General features: G+C 37.7%; 1 protein-coding gene across 4 annotated transcripts in view; it reads right to left on the minus strand.

The window, feature by feature from the left end:
• Positions 1 to 19,510, minus strand: part of ZNF277 (zinc finger protein 277) — a 113,124-nt gene that overhangs the window by 7,666 nt on the left and 85,948 nt on the right. For all 4 annotated transcript variants that reach the window (XM_086692296.1, XM_086692303.1, XM_086692311.1 and 1 more), the window contains 3 exons: positions 11,268 to 11,359; positions 7,828 to 7,938; positions 5,799 to 5,931 (listed from right to left, as the gene is read on the minus strand). In XM_086692296.1, coding sequence (XP_086548422.1) covers positions 5,799 to 5,931; positions 7,828 to 7,938; positions 11,268 to 11,359 — 336 coding nt within the window. The remainder of the gene's footprint in view (positions 1 to 5,798; positions 5,932 to 7,827; positions 7,939 to 11,267; positions 11,360 to 19,510) is intronic.

Genomic DNA, 19,510 nt, shown 5'->3' on the forward strand with positions numbered 1-19,510 from the left:
AAATCTCTTTTATTTCTCACAGTTCATGGAGAAGCTCTACCCATTTAGGGCTGTGTCTGGCAAATTGAGTCATAATTTCAGCAAAACTTTATGGAGCGTTGAGTAGAAATCATTTCTTTTGGCCCAACCATTTCTCTTTTCTATTCTTGAGTCATTCTCTGGTCTTTTCCTCTCTCTCCATCCAATTTTCCCACTATGCCATGCAAAAGCAGAGAGTACATTAAAGAGGGATGTAGGAACAATAATGGACACCTTTTCAAGCAGCTAAACTATGGTTACAGTCAAGATTGACCTGACCTGCCACAAATACAGACATCCTTGATAGATATTCCTCCTTTGGAAAAAAATAACCAAAATTTACTCTCAGTTATGAATATTTTTTTCTCTAAAAAGGTATTCATTTAACCAAAAACAAAGAACTATAAGGTCCATTATGATTTAGGAAAAAAGAAAATCTATCATTCATCAACTTAATGAGAGGTTTTGAAGCTGTCATTATCTATCAGCTAAATGATGCATAAACTCAGACACGCAGAGATTTACCATAATGTCATTAGAGATATTTAATTTGGAGTCTATAATGTATTTCCCAGAGTTGTCACGAAATGTCTGAACCTCATTATGGACACCAAGAATGGCCTCAAAACTGCCAATGGGATCTTTGTTAGTTGGAATTTTTCGTGATGAATTAAATCTTTCATGGATTACTTGGTCTCTCCGGACTTGTACTTTAAGGTCATTGCTGCAAGATATTAATTCAAGGAAGGGCCATCTATTACCATTTTCAGTGATATGGGCAAATGTTGTTGATCAATAAATGTTTTGGCCATAGAGACATAAAATATCTTTCAGTATCAAACTTCCAAACTCAAAGCATTATTGTGCAATTTTCTCAGTATTTGGTAGAACACGTAGGAATTTTTCTAGGCAATACAGCACTAACTGTTTACCATTTGAGAGGAAAATGGAACTCCGTGATCATTAGTGTAGTAGGTAACAAGTGATTTGCAGGTGACATTGGCCCAGACTTTCCTAGAATGCTCTGCCATGTAGAGTCGAATATATATAGTTTATTATAGGAATAAGACCCAAAAAGAAGAAAAAAAAAAAAACAAAACAGAGCACAGAACTCCCTAATTAAGATTCTGTGCCCGCTAATGAATCATGTTAGGAAAGCAAAGAATTAAAAAAAAAAACAAAGTTTGGAAGGCATGTCAGTAAAGATGTTCAGAACACCCCCTCAACCTCCTGCATCAGATGGTTTATGATCAATGAGAGGGTGGACAAGAAAAACAAAAAAAAAATCCTCTTCACCCAGCACCCCCACCGCTCCACACACAAACTTCTATGTACTTACACAAAAAACCCATCATAAACAGAGAAAGAGGTGTCTTAAATGTTAATAATTTCAGTAGAGAGAACTATACCAAAACTATGAAAACAGGTTAAGAGCACAATTCTGTTACAAATGGCTCTGTATATTTTAAGAATAAAAAAATAGAAATCAAAAAACGATAAAGCCACAGCAAAAACAGTTTCCTTTAGGAAAATTCAGGGCTTGAAACAGGAGTACCTTAGGAATAGGCAGCTGAAGGCTCAATGATGATGTACACAGTTCATTTCCCTCTGAGGCAGGGGAATCTGAATGTGAAACTGCCTGTGAAATTGTCCCCTTGGCCATCCCCCCTAGCCATTGAGCCCTTTTGTTTGTGAGAAAACAAAGAAAGAACCCGTAAGTAGGTAATCCAGAATATGCATAGGGACTTTTTATGTATTTGCAAGTCTGTTATTATTCAAAAACTGATATGAATTATTAAACATGGAAATCATCTCACCTAAGGAAGAAAAATGTATCTGTCAATTCGCTGAGCTCAGAGGAGAGCCAAAACCAGCCTCTGTCCTTAGCTCTCTCACCTTTGATGACTATCAGAGGGCATCTTGCCAGGAATATCCTGGATGCTGCCAGCACTGCTGGCCTGGAGATTCTGTTTGGAGCGGAGGTGAGCAACTCTGTGGGCCCATGACTCAATTACTGCATTAATGTGCTACAGGAGAGGTCCAAGCATTAACTTCATACACCCCATTCCGAGGTGCTGAAATTACGTGCTTACACGCCTGTCTCTCATACCAACCTTTAACTCTCTGGGAGTAGGGACTTAAATTAACCACCTTGTCCGTAATATTTTTCTTCCTCTTCCACCAGTGTCTGGTACCTGGAAGGCACTCAAATGTTTGTAGAATGTATAAAGCCAGTTAAAGTGACTCTTACAGGGAAGAGGATGTGAGAAATGGGTATGCAGACCCTGACGACTAATAACAATAGTTCTTCTCTTTTTGGCCCACTTTCCTCAGTCATGTAAGCCTCTTCCCTCAGAGGAATACACAGTGAATGTCTCTCAGTATTGTTTTTCCCATCTTTGAAAATAAAGCAACGTCATTATTCATTGCTTAAACTCTTAGAAGAATTCATTCTTCATATTAAATATTTTTATGAAATATTAAATATTTTCAGTAATGGGGTCTAAAAGAAAACTAAAAGGATGCTGAGAAATCTCTGGGCCTCATTTTTCTCTAACTACACATTATTAATATTGGGAACAGTTGTTTATATACTCGTTCTATTTGTTATGATGCCTTTTATTTACTACAATACTCAGGATATTATTAAGGTTGATACTTCTGGTAAGCAATTCTCTATGTGAGGACACTTCTACATCATTAGAGACTTTATTAGCTTCTTCAGTCATTTTTTTTTTTAATTTAAAAAAAATTATTTATTTGCTTTTTTGAGAGAGAGAGAGAGTGTGAGTGTGGGAGGGGCAGAGAGAGAGGAAGACACAGAATCCGAAGCAGGCTCCAGGCTCTGAGCTGTCAGTACACAGCCTGATGCGGGGCTTGAACTCACAAATGGTGAGATCATGGCCTGAGCTGAAGTTGGATGCTTAACCTACTGAGCCACCCAGGCGCCCCTTCTTCAATCCTTTTCTGAGTTAAGTTTACATCATTCCAAAATGCTACAGCTAATCATAACATATTTTAGGTTTTGTGTAAAAAAATTTTTTTTAATGTATGTTTATTTTTGAGAGAGACAGAGAGCAAGCAGGGCAGGGGCAGAGAGAAAGGGAGACATAGAAACTGAAGCAGGCTCCAGGCTCTGAGCTGTCAGCAGAGGGCTTGAACTCACAAACCATGAGATCATGACCTGAACCCAAGTCAGAAGCTTCAGACTGAGCCACCAGGCGCCCCTAGGTTTTATTTTTTTAAATCATTCTTATTATTGTGGGCTATTTACCTCAGTGGGAAAGCATATAGGGCTAAGAAGGCTAAGGTTGTGGGTCAGAGCCCTTGAGGAGCCTGTTGAAGTCAGCTTTTCTTTGACCTTGAATCACTTTCTAGTTTGGTACAAAAGAGAACAGGCAAGAAGGTGATCATTATGAGTTCATCACCATTACTTGACCAAAAACTCAACCAACAAAGTAAGAGGTAGGTACTAGTATTATTTCAACTGTAAACATTGAGAAAAATTATAAAATGGATACACAGAGAGGTTAAGTATTCTGTTCTAACTATGTGACCTTGGAAAAAGACCTGTGCCTAATCTCCTAATCTATAAAATGGTGATAAAGATAAAACCTGTGACATAGGGATATGCTTAAGAGTAAATGGCTTAATTGGGGCGCCTGGGTGGCGCAGTCGGTTAAGCGTCCGACTTCAGCCAGGTCACGATCTCGCAGTCCGTGAGTTCGAGCCCCGCGTCAGGCTCTGGGCTGATGGCTCGGAGCCTGGAGCCTGTTTCCGATTCTGTGTCTCCCTCTCTCTCTGCCCCTCCCCCGTTCATGCTCTGTCTCTCTCTGTCCCAAAAATAAATAAACGTTGAAAAAAAAAAATTAAAAAAAAAAAAAAAGAAGTAACAAGTGTTGATGAGGATGTAGAGAAAAGGCAATCCTTCTACCTTGTTCTAAAAAAAAAAAAAAAAAAAAAAAAAAGAGTAAATGGTTTAATATAAATACCCAAGATGGTGTCTGGCACATATCAAGTACTCAAATGTTGCTAGTTAAAAGAAAAAAATTACTGCTATTTATCACCATTTTTCTAAAGTGATTTAATTTTCATTTTATATATTATTAAAGTCTTTATATTCTCTTGAAACACTTCTCTTAGGCTATGATTCATGCCACATGACATCTGGGCAGTCAGTGGGCAGTAAAATCTAGCATGCTCATCTAGAGACAGCTGGTCCTTGTAGATAATTTCAGTTTTGACAGACACACTACTTGATGCCCAGAGAATAAAGTATCATACTTTTCTAAAAGTGCCAGCAGAATTTGAGTGAGCAGTCCTTTTGAAGTCTCCTCTAAAAGGTAAATACCTCCAGCTGTATAATGTTCTGCTAGTCCCAAGGTCTTGAATATCATTTTAAAAGATCCCCGGAAGGAAGTACTGTTAAATTGCTTCCACAGCTTTCTGCAATAGGTGGGATTTCTTAGGGCTAACACTGAGGTCTACTCCCCATTGGACTGGGCTGGCCCTGAAGCGGCGTTTGTTCTAGGAATGAATGACTGATTTCTAGAGAAGATTGAAGGACTCAGAGGGTGCCTTTGCCTTTAGCTAGTTGTAAAACATTTGTAGCAGATCATGGCAACCTCTCGGAGTCAATCTTCAAACACATGTCAAACTTGCTTCTCAAGGGGAATTTTACTTTAACGCTATAAGGTTTAGTTAGAACAGACAAAAATTCCACCCTCCAGCAGAGAGTTCCACCATATTTCAGGATATGCTTGTTTCTGCCCAACAGATAAAATGGTTGATTATAATCAGTTATGCCTTCTGTGGCTACTGAGCTTGATTCTAATTTCCTATTGCAAGGAAAAAAAATAATTTCCATTTGCCTAAGAAACATGTGGGAAAGAGAACTCTCTAGCTTTCTTCTAATTCCAGCAGAGAGTTCCTTAACTCCTTTCTTTAAACGAGTGGATCCTCTCCTTTGTAATGTACAGCCCCCCCCCCCCCCCAAATTCAGCAGACTAGGGCAGGGAGCTAGCACTCCCAGTCACTGTGTCATTCAGAATCCCCTCTCACATTTCCAAATACCCCCCCAGTGACGCGTGCTGCACCAGCTGAATATGTTCTCTTAACCAAAAAGGTCAGCAAGTGGTTTTGAGGTTTCTAAGGAAGGAAAGCTTTTAATATATTTAAAATCCTCGACATGATAACTCCATTATTACGTTCTATTAGCCAAACAAGTAAAAGTCCTCTTGCCTAGTGAAATGATTTGGTTTCTCTAAAATTTCCATCAAAGATATGCTGGCCAAGGAGGATGATACTTTTTTTTCTTTATGGGGAAGGGAAGATTTTTTTAAAGGGGAAAGAGGAAAGAGTAAAAGATTGGTTTTTTTAAAGGGTTATCTAGCATAGCACACCTAGCACATCCAGCTGTCAAGAGATGTTTTTTGTAGAGAATATAGTCTCTGGACTCAAGGTAATAGATAATATCACAAATGGGAGAGAATACGTGGATATCCAAGTACCTTATATCTATTATTACTTTTTTTTGTTCAAGATCACTATGAATCCTACAGGCATGACATTTTTACTGTGTAAAATTCTGGCAAATCAAAGACAAACCAAATCAAGTTGAGATTTATAAACTAACCATGTTAAAGCTAATCACTGCTTGAAAGTGTCCCTTGATTGCATTTTGACCTTTCTACTAATTGCTTGTTTAAATATTAGACAGCCCTTGGAAAGATATTTGTTCATGGAAATGCAAATTTTAAATTATGAAGAGAAAGGCTTACCAAATAATTGATGACATAAAATCGGTCATATTCTCTGTTCTTAGGATTGATCCTCCGATGCTGTTTTTTCCTCATATGATCTTTAAGTGTATTTTTGTCCCTGAAGGTCTTCTCACAGTATAAGCACTGCAAGCTAAAAGAAATGCACAAACATTGACAGATTACACAAGTCTCTTGGATAGTTGCTGCAATAGCCCTTTATTATTAACTCTTATGATTACTCATTTTAGGTCACAAAGACTCTTCAACTGGGATATGACATCCTTGTTGGAACCCTCTCACTTTATTTCTTTGACTTTGTGGGATGCATGCATGGTTTATTTTGTAGTTGGCTAAGTTAGCCAACTTGGCTATGCAGTTCAAACCGTGACAAAGATAGCTAAGATCCAAAAATTATTTTAGTGTTTTCTAATCAAATGATCTCTTCTAAAAATGAAAACATAGGCATGTTCTTCAAATAATTATGCTGATTGATAACTAGCATTGGTTGCCTCCATTGAGTACAACAAATTAGCCCATGCGTAGATTTGCAAGGGTTAATTCCTACTTCCAGTACATATTTAACTATGGGACTTGGTCAAGTTACTTGCCCTCTCTGTTGTCATTCATTTTCTACTGAAAATGAACAGATTGCTAATAAAATATCTTCCTCATCCTACGTCTGACAGTTCATATGGCCTGTAACTTCTCCCTAGCAGTCTAGTTAGAGTTCTATTTCTTGGAGTCACACAGGTTATGTCTAATCTTCCTTGCACATGAAAACTCTCAAATGACTGAAATCAGTTCAAATTTTGAATTCTTGTGTCATCACTACTAAACACTCTTTTAACCATTTCTTGTGTCACAGAAATAACTATAGTTTATGGGATAAATAAACTAACTAGGGATATTCATTATGCTAATCTTGCTAGAAAATACATCTAGTATTATTTTATAAATGAAGGATCATTTAATATGAGTGAAAAGACTTGTTGTAGTGGAGTGCTGGTACCAGAATTTGAATTCAGAACTTTTAATAACAGATCTGTGTTAATTAATACATTTTTCTTAATGTTATTGCTTCAAATATTGTGGGCTGAGATTTTATTTGAAAACAAAACCCAAAAACCAAAAAAACCTAGGTTGTGAGAGAAAAATATTGGGCCCTGTTCTAGAAAGAAAAGTAGATAGATTTTTGAAAGCCATTTTAGTGACCCATAGAATTTCTTCCTTACTTTAACAAGCTAAGCTCTAGATACCCATGGTCACCAGAATATGACCTTAGGAAAAGTGGAATGTTATGATATATAAATGTGAATACATACTAAAGGTAAAAGAATGGATATAGCACGTTATGTCTGATATAAAGCTGAGTAACATACAATTTGACAATATATTTACTAAATATGTGAAAACTTATACTGTAAAGCAAAAGAATTACGAATACAAAATTAAAAAATGGGGAGATACTAGTGAGGAGATACATATAAAGATTCAAGGAAATTTATAATGTTTTATTTCTTTGGTTGGATGGAGAGAATACTCTTCTACCCTATATACTTTTTTATGGTATGTACATTGTTTGGTATATATGATACTTTTATTTAAAAAATGGTAAAAGGCAATATGATCTAGACAAAATGAACAACATTGTGATGCAAAACGTGAACTTTTCCAACATGAGAAATGAGAAAATTCCATTTTGTTAATTACTTCTTTTAGATTAATTTTTATTTTTTTCAACGTTTATTTATTTTTGGGACAGAGAGAGACAGAGCATGAACGGGGGAGGGGCAGAGAGAGAGGGAGACACAGAATCGGAAACAGGCTCCAGGCTCTGAGCCATCAGCCCAGAGCCCGACGCGGGGCTCGAACTCACGGACCGCGAGATCGTGACCTGGCTGAAGTCGGACGCTTAACCGACTGCGCCACCCAGGCGCCCCTAGATTAATTTTTAAAAATTCCCAACAGACATTTAAAAAAAATTCCCAACATAATTGAAAATTAAAATAACTGCAGGATATGTTTCATGGAAAAAAAAAATACTTACTTGTCAAGCTTTTTCTGTAATGTGCACAGAAATTCATTGCAGTTTACAATGTTGTCTGGCAAGCCAATGTTGAAAGCATGTTCTCTGGCCATGTGGTTCAAAAGAACAGATCTAGGAAGAAATATGAGCAATTTATACTATTTATAAATCATCTAGTAAAAAATCAGATCAGGAACAGCATTTTCAAAATGATAACACTAATCAGAAGTACATGCAAAGGTTAAACACTACAACACACTTTTGGGCTATGAAACAGTGATATGTTATAAAGTATTTAAGTACACATATAATCACATGAATTCTTTGTAAAGTGAGTCCAAATTTGTTCCATTATTTGCCAGTAGACAGGAATATACTCTATGTATGAATTAGTTTTCTCTCCTTTAAGTGAAAAAAAAAGTGTTTGCTGACTTTTCCAACTTATCATGGGAGGAGGAAGAGACAACTGCCAAAGGGAAATATGTCCTGCTATGCATGTCCTGGAATCAGAGACATTTAACTCACTATTGGACAGAGATCTGGAACCCACCATTCACACATCAATTATATGCAAGGGTTTTGACACACTGAATACACAGTCACCAGGCTGTTGAATAGTTTATGTGGAAAAGGAAAATTTTATGTAAATTTATCTAAGTTTTAGATAGCAAAAATGCTTATGTGTAAAAATATGTTATTCTATTGGGCCATTATCACAACTTTATTTTTATGTATGTTTGTATGTGATCTCTACATCCAACATGGGGCTTGAACTCACGACACTGAGATCAAGAGTCACATGCTCTTCCAACTGAGCCAGCCAAGCACTCCCTTTATCACAACTTTAGTTCATAAAATAAAGGTGACAGTTTTGGGGAACTCATTAATACACAAACCATTGATAGACTATGCATACTGATACATTATACAGTTTATTTTATCTACTTTATTTAGACACTTAGCTGACCCAAAATAATTGTTTCTAGGATTATTATTTTTTTTCCTTTAGAAAATGAAATAAAGCATCCATCCCTATGAAAATGTTGTTTTTTTTTTAACTATGTAGGGTCACATTTATTAATCTCATTGTTAATATGCTCTGTTTGTCTAAGTGCTTAACTATTGATAACTTTGAATAAAACTAGTATTTGGTGGAGTATTTCACAGTACCTTTTGGCACAGATTTTTCTCTATGCCAACTGACCTATATAAGAATCAAATCTTCATTAGTGATGTTCTAACATCAGTGTTTCAATCAAAACATTTTCTGAATTCTAGCAAGTACTTTATCTGTGTACCTATCCTCTCTTTTTCAGTGTTTTCCAGACAATAATGCTCAATAGAATAACATATTTTTACACGTAAGCATTTTTGCTATGTAAAACTTAGATAAATTTACATAAAATTTTCCTTTTCCACATAACTTTGTGAGTTTGAGCCCCACATCGGGCTCTGTGTTGACAGCTCAGTGCCTGGGGCCTGCTTGGGATTCTGTGTCTCCCTTTTTCTGCTCTTCCTGTTCACATACAACACTCTCTCTCTCTCAAAAATAAACATAAAATTTTTTTTTTTAATGTTAAAAAAAATGATGTACATTTGTAGGGGCACCTGGGTGGCTCAGTCATTTGAGTGATGGACTCGTGATTTCAGCTGAGGTCATGATCTCACGTTTTCATGAGTTCAAGCCCACAGAGCCCACGTCAAGCCCGTGTTGTGCTCTGGCACCAGCAGTACAGAGTGTGCTTGGGATTCTCTCTCTCCCTCTCAAAATAAATATTTAAACATTAAAAAAGTTTAGAAAATGATGTACTTCTGTAAATATTAACTGTTGTATAACGAGAAATCTGTCTGGCCTTTGTCCTTGATTCCTGGCATAGAGCTTCTAAAACCCCAGGAACTTACTATTTGTTATGCTAAGGAGGCAACTCACCATAGGTCCCTAGCTAGCTTCAGAATGGGGGCTGGTCAACAGAAAGACTAACAATGTGATTAAAAGATTGAGATTCTGAGCCAGTCAGACCTCTAGAGACAGAAGGGGTCTGGAGACTGGAGATGGGAGCAATGTAGAGATTAAATTCAATGACTGAATCAATCAAGCTTATAAAATGAAGCCTCATTAAAAACTCTGGGCACCAAAGCTCAGTGAAGATTCCTGGTTGGTGAATACCTTGATGAGCTGGGTGGGTGATGTGTCTTGATTCCTTGAGGAAAGGGCATAGAAATTCTGAGTTCAGGACCCTACCAGATTTTGCCCTATACATTTCTTCATTTGGCTGTTCCTGATCTCTTCACTTGGCTGTTCCTTTATAACAAAACTGCAATCTTAAGTATACCACTTTCTGAGGTTTGTGAGTCATTCCGGTAAATTACTGAACTATGCAAATTACTGGCGAGAATCTGAATTTTTAGCCAGTTGGTCAACTGAACTTGTGGCTGGTGTCTAAAGTAGAGGCAGTCTTGTTGAAAATGATGGATGCCCTTAAACCTGCAGAGTCTGATCCTAACTCTGGGCAGTTAATGTTAGAAATGAATTACAGAATGCCAGTTTGTGCTAAGGAATTAACAATACCCCAGTTTTTGTTTTTGGGTGTTGGTTTTTTTTAGATCTTTATCATTAAAAAGTTTTTTGTTTTTTTTTTTTTAAGTTTATTTATTTGTTTTGAGAGAGGACAGAGTGAGCATGAGCAGGGAAGGGCAGAGAGAGAGAGGGAGAGAGAGAATCCTAAGCAGCCTCTGTGCCGTCAGCAAAGAGCTCGATGAGGGCTGCATCTCACAAACCTTGGGACCATGACCTGAGCTGAAACCAAAAGTCAGATGCTTAACTGAGTGAGCCATCCAGGTGCCCCTAGATTTTTATCATTTCTAATATCCAAAAGTGAAAACATCAAAAACTGCTAAAGGTTTAGGGTTAACAATATAGAAGGGTGTGTCTGTAGTAGTTCATTGTACATGGTCTTGCCTGTCAGCCAATTTAAAAAGTCCTACAACATTAAACACAAATTTATTTTTGGCATTAAAAAAAAAAAAAGAGAGGCAAGTCAAGAAATAGACTCTTAACTGTAGAGAACACACTGATGGTTACTGGAGGGGAGATGGGCAGTGGATAGGTTAAATGAATAATGGGTATTAAGGAATAATGGGTATTAATGTGATGAGCACTGGGTGTTGTATATGGGTGATGAATTACTATATTCTACACCTAAAACAAATATTTCACTGTACTGGAGACTAAAAAGTTGGAAGAAAGTAAAAGAAAAAAAATTTTTAAAGTTACTCCTCTTTTCTGCTTAGAGCCACTATAGTCCATGGTTGATATTAGGCATATTAGAAAAAAATTACTGGTAATATAGGAAAGGGTCCTGAGCCAACCTACAGAACTTAAATTACATAAGCATTATGGGTGTTTTGATGAGTTTTCAGATGAAAAACAATAATATTTAAAGAAATGCACAAAGGCAAACCTGTTCCCGAAAAACTCCTCATTGCAAAACATACAAATACCATGAAAATTGTTATCATTTCTTTCTTGCTGCTGTTGTTCCAGAATTTCTTTCTGTAAAACAGAAACAGATATTTGATATTATCTTTAATAAATGCACAGTTAGTTAATGAAAAATGTTTTAGTCTAGATGGGAGGAATCTGCAGTAGAAGCACAAAGGGAGTATATGAATTCTGATATTTCACATTTTTACATTTCTGTCCTTGTATCAAAACTCTAAGTCTATACTGTTAAATGCTAACAGAACACTCCATTTGGATAGCTATGCAGGAACCTCAAGGTCAACTGGGTCTCATTATCCTTCCCTACCCTGGCTTTCCTCCTGTTTTTATTAGTCAACTCCTGTCCTCGCCCTCTTTCCCCCGACTGCCGCCCCCCCCCGCCCCCCACCTCCTGAACAAAAATGTGGTAGCATTTTTGACTTGCTCCTTTTTGTACTTCTCAGTTTAGTCTGTAATCAAGTTCTGATCCATTTTTCACTTGAACTATCTTTGTATTACTTCTCTCCACCATTCACAATATGATCACCCAGAGTCTAGTTTTTAATCAGTCATTATGGGATTACTATAAATAAGTCTCCTAGAGGTCTCCCTGATCTCAATCCTTTTTTTAATCATATTCAGCCTTTTTTGCTGCCAGAAAAACTTTCTTTTAAATTTTTTTTTTCAACGTTTATTTATTTTTGGGACAGAGAGAGACAGAGCATGAACGGGCGAGAGGCAGAGAGAGAGGGAGACACAGAATCGGAAACAGGCTCCAGGCTCTGAGCCATCAGCCCAGAGCCTGACGCGGGGCTCCAACTCACGGACCGCGAGATCGTGACCTGGCTGAAGTCGGACGCTCAACCGACTGCGCCACCCAGGCGCCCCAAGAAAAACTTTCTTAAACAATGTTTTCATACACAATTATCTTGTTCTTCAACTCAAATATGTTTTGGTAGCATCTGTTCCAACGAGGGTGGTTCCACACACCATTTTTCCTTGAGGTCATTTTATTTCTCTTTGCTTTTTGCCTCTTACAAAATCTTACCTGTAATTAGGATTCCCATTTCTATCATGCAGCCGTTTCTACTACTGTAGAGTTAAAAGCTCAGACTCTGAAACACTGAGCAGACCTGGACTTGAACTCTGGCTCTCACTGGTACTCAATATTTTATTTAACTTCTTTAATCATCAATTTTCTCATTTTTGAGCTAAAAATGGAAATATCACATCACAAAATTGTTTATATGATTAAATCAGATAATTTATGTAAAGAGCTCAAATTGTTCATGGGTCATTAAATGCTGGATATGATTGTTATCCGGCCAACTTCAATTTCCACTGTTTGTTACCCATCATCTTTGTCAACTGTTTGCCTGCTTTGTCTTTTGAAGGGTTATGGAAACTTCTTGAAGTTAAAAGAAAGTCTTTATGCTGTTCTTATAATTGGCATACTACTCCCAGCTTCTCTAATATCATGGAGCTCAAAATAGTAAAGCTTATAAAGTTTATTGCTGAATCTATCAATATTTACAGAATAGCATCAAAATGAGCTCATATCTAGAAGCTTAATAGATTCCATGTGGCATTTCTGGAAATGTATCACCAAACATCTAGAACTACTAATTCACTTGAAGAAAAAAAAATCAAGAAATTACCATGATAAAAATCAACTCAATGAACTGGTTTCAGCCATGATGGAATCATGTATATCCCACCTACCCTCCCCCTATAAAATAAGTGGCTTCATATATTTTATGTTTTCAGACATTGGATAATAGACAGTACAGGGTTGTGATCTGTAAAAGAAAAAAATAATACACTGCCAGTTTTATGCTGGGTGGTATTTTCCAAATTGCAACATAGTGAAGTTAAACACAAATAAGATGCAGAGCTATCTCACTGGACGAAGGAAAAAAAAAAAAAAAAAAAAAAAGACCGGAGTCAGGATACTAAAAAGCGAGTGTACCTTGTGGGACAAGGTACTAGAGAGGAGAGCTGAAGAGGAGCTGAAGAAACCTGAAATACTCTACTAGGATTCTTTGCATCTCTGTCCAAATACTGAGCTGTACATGTACCAAAGGACTCTATGAGTCCTGACGAAGTACTTTCCAGGGACTGGGAGGCTTACTGGAGATTCCAGAAGTTACAGCACTGGACTCTGCTGGAGTTCTGACATACGGAATGAAAAGATCTTGCTCAACACTTCAGGCATATACAGCAAATACAAAACAAACTTTTTAATTTTTTTCCCCCTAAAGTTTATTTTATTTTGAGAGAGCATGTGTGTGTGTGTGTGTGTGTGTGTGTGTGTGTGTGTGTGTGTGTGCACGAATGGGGGAGGGGCAGAAATCCAAGATCGAATCCCACAGGGCTCAAACTCCTGAGCCATGAGATCATGATGTGAGCTGAAATCAAGAGTCGCTTAACTGATGCTTAACCAACTGAGCCACCCAGGTGCCCCAAAACTTTTTAGGGTTATGAAGGTCACAGTTTTATGGTGGTAGCAAGTAGACAGATAAAAGCAAGAGAAATAAAAGGGCGAAGGCTGATGTATCAGAACATTTTAATTATTGCTTTTTGAATTTAAGTGAACTTTACATCAAAAATGAAATGGACAGTACAAGTCAAATAAAAGAGGTGTCGGAAAAGGAAACTGAACTTTTACAAACATGCATTGTTTGACTGAATACAAAACAAAAAACACATTTCATAACCCTATGTCAACAACACTGTTAGCAGCAAAAACAAAAACCCAGCAAATAAAGCTCTTGATAAAGATCCCTATCACTACTGGTGCATTAAGGCCAATCATGGACCTTCTCTGCCTGTTCCTGTTTTCAGTGCAAAAGACCCATTAGTGCTCATTAAAAGTCACCGATCTGGCTCGTATTTCTCAAGCTTGTGATGATATAACCCAAATTTGGCTAAAGAAAAATCTTACTCAACTTAATATCTCCTTGGTTTGGCTCAGCACAAGTACAAAAGACTTGTGAGTCTAAATCAGAGTGATGCTAAGCTATCTAACATTTACTTTGGCCAAATTTCCGTTTTATCAATTGACCGTGAATGGCAAAACCTCAGTATAAACACTAGAAGTGATAAAAATTGATTCTTCTTAGGAGAGTATAATTTACTCTTTGGTATGTTCAAGCCAGCACGGGATAGTCAGGACAGTAAGAAAAATCACTTTAAGGGCAAGTAACTAAACCCAGGCTGTTTTGTTCTGGAGCCCCTCCCTTAGCGTGAGGGCACGGGACTAGTATATCCATACAGTCTACAAGCACAATGAGAGAGACAAAGACTCTGGAGTATTCTTGGTATCCCTGGTCTTGCAGGCCCCATACAACTCCTTTAATTTTTCCCCAGGTTCATTTCTTTAAGAGCTGCCTTTTGTGCACAGAACAAACTCTTTTTAAAACTCCTTTCCAGACATTCCTCCAGAGGCAGCTACTTAAACCATTTGTTGCCCCACCTCTGCTTTCTGTTGATTTCATGTGCATAAGACTTTTCTCATTTTGAAATGATCAAGTCTAGGAAGAGGAGAGAATTCAAAAGAAAAAGAATGAGTTCTCCTGTCCATTTTTCCAGTTTATGAAGCTCGTCTAGATTTGATAACATTAAAATGAGAAAAATCTCATGCACATGAAATCAACAGAAAGCAGAGGTCCATAAAGAAAAATAGTTTTTCTTTCCTTCTTTCTTCCTTCTTCCTTTGTAAAGCGTGGTATCTGATTAGTTGTAGCATATATTTTAACTCACTTTTGGACAAAAAAATATAATATTAACAGACAATCCATACAAAGCTTCACAAAGATGTGTAAATCAAAGCCTACCTGCTTTGTGGTTTTATTTTTCTAAAAAAAAAATCTCATGCTGGGTAGATATTTATTCAGATTTTATTCATGGATTTATAGAATAAAGGGATGAAGAGAATGTAACAGATGTTATGTGTTTGAACTTCTCAAACTTATCTGATGAAATCAGATGAAATTTTCATTACAAAATAGGCTTGGATAAAAACCATAGTTGTAAGAATACAAGATCAGCTTATCTATTAGGCAAAGAGTCATAATAACAAGCTGTATTTTTGTCTAATTGGTTTAAAATGTCAAGAATGGTAGCGAAGAGGTCAGGGCAGAGTGTTTCATCTTTATTCATAAGCTAAAGACAGAGGAAACATTAATGAAATAACAGATATAGCAGATGGCATTCAATAGTCATGGGACTAACATACATACATAGGTAGAAAATGAAAATGTGAGTAAGGCTGAAAGTTATAAAAGTCAGCAGTTCAGGAAAAAGCAATTTAGAAAATCTCAATTTAGTTAAGTATTTGTGTACAGGAAAGCAGAAACTAATGCGTAGAATAACAAATCCAATGGAAATAGCATGCATTACCATAAGGAAGTAAAACTAAGGCTAATGTTATTAATTATAGATAATCAAAAACATTCTATAGATACTGATACACTGGATTCACACAGAGTTTCCCATCTGCACAACTGCATGAGTGACTGTGAGAGAAAACAGCACACTCCAAAGGATCCTCCCCAAGTTAGTCCACAGCAGAAGCACGGTGGAACCTGTTAGGCATTCTCAGTTGGGGAGATCAGCCGAGCTCTTCCAATAGAGGACACAAAAAACATCCCTACTAAAGTTAGAGTGGTGGCCCAAAGCCTCCAAAGAAAGGCAGCAGTATCTTTTAGTCCTACTGCTTTCTATTTCCAGAACCATGGATTATCTCTGAGGTCTTGGGGATTATTTCATTTACACCTCCACCTTGGCCCAGTAAGTATTTCAGGCTGCTATGAAACAATGGAGCATAAAAATGAGAGTAAAATAAGGATAAAATACGGTAGGGTGGGCACGTAAATTGAAGATTAAAAAATAAAAAGAAGAAATATGTATGTACAAATACGCACATACACAAACTAATTCAAATCTAAAGGTAGATCCCAAATTTGGCTATCAGCTTTAGTAGAAAGGGTAAACAGATCAGAAGGTGGGGGTGGGGGGGGGGGGAGTTGTGCAACAGAGTTTGTCTGGCTTTGTCCCCTATTCTTGGGAGGTAATGTCTAATCCCCTGGCATTTCTTGAGTGATTCATGTCCTTGTTATTCGGGGTGAGCCTTTAACAACACCTGATACTTAATGCTAATGAGATAACTCAGGATGGAGGCTGTCATGCCAAAAAGTCCAACCACCTAGTGGGTTAGGGCTTTGAGCCACATGATCTCAGCCTCACCTCAGAAAGAGGGGGAGAACTGGAGGTTGAGTTCAGCTATGTGGTCAACCATTCAGTCAGTCATGCTTAATGAAGTTTCATACGCTAAGTGAAGTTGGTCAGTCAGAGAAAGACAAAAATCATGTAACTTCACTCATATGAGGACTTTAAGAGACAAAACAGATGAACATAAGGGAAGGGAAGCAAGAATAGTGTGAAAACAGGGAGGGGGACAAAGCAGGAGAGACTTATAAATGTGGAGAGCAAACTGAAGGTTGCTGGGGGGGGGGGTAGTGGGCTGAGTGGGTGGGGGGCATTGAGGAATCTACTCCTAAAGTCATTGCTTCACTGAGTGCTAACTAATTTGGATGTAAATTTTAAAAAATAGAAAATAAAGTTACAACAAACAAAAACCTCTGGACACCAAAGTTTGGGTAAGCTTTCCTAATTAGCAATATTCTGTGTATTGTCGCACACTGATGTGCAAAAGGTCCCTGGAGATGAAAGCAACCTTGTATTTAGGACTTTCCCAGATCTCTTCCTATGTATTTTTCTGTCTGGCTCTGGTTTGTATCTATTTTTATAACAAAATTGTATTCATATGTACAGTGGTTTCCAGAGTTCTGGAAGTTGTGGGGTAGAGGGAACCCCTGAATTTGTAAGCAGCTGGACAGGAGTAAAGGTGGCCAGAAGATCCCCCAACTTGCGGCTGCTGTTAAAATAAGGATACTCTTGGGGGGGGGGGTGTGTGTCTGTGCTTTGTGAAGTTTGGCTTAACTCTGGGGAGCTAGAAGTCACTGACAATAAGTATACAATGTGATCTAATGGACAATATATTTAGAATAAATAGGCCAAACAACATGGACTATTTCTCATAATGATCCTCAAAACAAGCTCACTCCAAAGCACATTCCAAAGCACATTCCAAACTCAGTGAAGTGCAGAGGGACTGGGGGAGAGTTGTTGTGATGCAATATCGATACCTGCTTCCTCCTGATTGGAGGTTGAAAGTTTAAGTCTATTTAGAAAACTACTGAACTCAAACAATTTCCCCTGAATGTGGTGTTTATAAATATTGGCTGGTAATAATCTTGACTTTGTCTTTCCAGTAAAGCACCTGGAATGTTAACTTTCCTCAACTCTCGCTTGGATGCAGAGCCACAGACCTTAGAAGGTAATCAGGAGATATTTCAGTTGATTCCTTCGTAGAAACTGCAGAGTCCTAAACATGGATTGGAGCTTGCATGACAAGTCAGAAATGACTCCAGAACAGCCACACACTAGGTAAAAATTCCTCTAAAACAATCATTTTTAATCCCCACTCCCACCATCCCAACACTAGCTACTGGCCTCTAAAGTTGTATTCTGTTTATCATGGTCACAGAATTTTTAGCATGGATGAAATTTTAAATAAGGTGTTACCAGTTGCCTTGTCCCGATTGGGTGGGTGGGTGGAGGGTTGTCAGAAAATTACCCAAATAACACCTGGAAATGAGTCACGTAATTTGCTAGCATATCCTCCAAAGACAAACTTCTGGCAAAATGTATACCAAGATAACTAAATACAGGAATTTATTGATGTGCTTATCACTAATAACTTGGTTAAAAGATCAAGATTGGGTACCAAACAAGAATAGATTTTAGAATTTATTTATGACAACTAGTTAGTTGGGTCAGTTGTCTCTTCAAGCTATACCTCATTCAGTAAACAAAAACATGCATGTGTCTCTTTGAACTGTGTGAAAGAAAAGCATCTACTTTAACTAAAAGTGTCACTTAATCACTAAGATATTAATTAAAATAAAGCAGATGGAAAAGGAGGAGTTCTCCTCTGCTATTGTGCTTAGTATTAAGAAAGCCACAATGAGAAAATGCTGGAAAATCAAAAAAAGAAAAGAAAAAGAAATCATTCCTCACTTAGAATCCAAAACTTTATATACTTGCACCTGGAATTGTACACTTTATATATATTTTTAAGTTGATTTGTTTATTTTGATAGAAAAGAGAGCATGCACATGAGGGGTAAGGGCAAAGAGAGAGGGAGACAGAAAGAATCCTAAGCAGTTCTGCACTGTCAGTGCGGGTCTCGAGCTCACAAAGTGTGAGATTATGACCTGAGCTGAAATCAAGAGTCAGACACTTAACCAACTGGGCCACCCAGGCGCCCTAGAATTGTATACTTTAGAAGAGTGAATTGTATTTATGTGAATTATATCTCAATAAAGCTGTTATTTTTTTTAAAGGAAAAGAAAAAAAACCCTGAAGTCACAAGGCAACCAGACAAACTGAATTCCAAAAGGTGATAAACCTGTCTGAGGAGAGGCAGGGGCACACACATTATCTCCCCTTTGGCAGAACACAGGAGGAAAAGACAAGTAGAAGAAAACAGCTGAAATTTTATAGAATTTTTAAAGGCTAAGTCCCTGGGGACCCTAGACATAAAAGGGTCCAGCTCTTTTCCACCGGTTTCCTCCAAGTTCTCAGGAGAAAGACTGGGAGAAGGGGGGAAGAAATATGAACAACAGCCCATCGGTGGAGAGCAGGCACAAAACCCCACTTGCTTCCTGGGGACATTCTTTAGCATTCAAAGCAAAAGCCAGAAGCTGCCGGGGGGAAGGACCCAAAGCCTGCATTGCTCCAAAGCAGAGGCTTGCCACTACCAGGGGAGAGGGCAGGAATGCTGAGAAATAAAATCTTGTATCTGAGTTCTTTCTGAGTGTGCAATAGTGCTTTGTGGTATATGAGCTGGATATGAAAACAGGACCAGGAGATCCTACCTTGCAGTGTGTCAAGCAAGTACGACAAAGCATTTTTCTTAGAAAATTCAAGAAAGTTATAAGCATGTGTTAAAAGATTTAAATATTAAAAAAAATAAATATTTAAGATATTTGAAATTTATGGAGATGAAGCTTATCTTCCTAAAAGATGGCGTACGTCCAGCTGCAGCCCAATGGGATGATAGGGAAAGAAGGCTGACAAGGAGACCTGCAGCAATGC

Source organism: Puma concolor, chromosome A2 (genome assembly GCF_028749965.1).
Source record: "Puma concolor isolate L17-30 chromosome A2, mPumCon1.1.hap2, whole genome shotgun sequence".
NCBI classification, from domain to species: domain Eukaryota; kingdom Metazoa; phylum Chordata; class Mammalia; order Carnivora; family Felidae; genus Puma; species Puma concolor.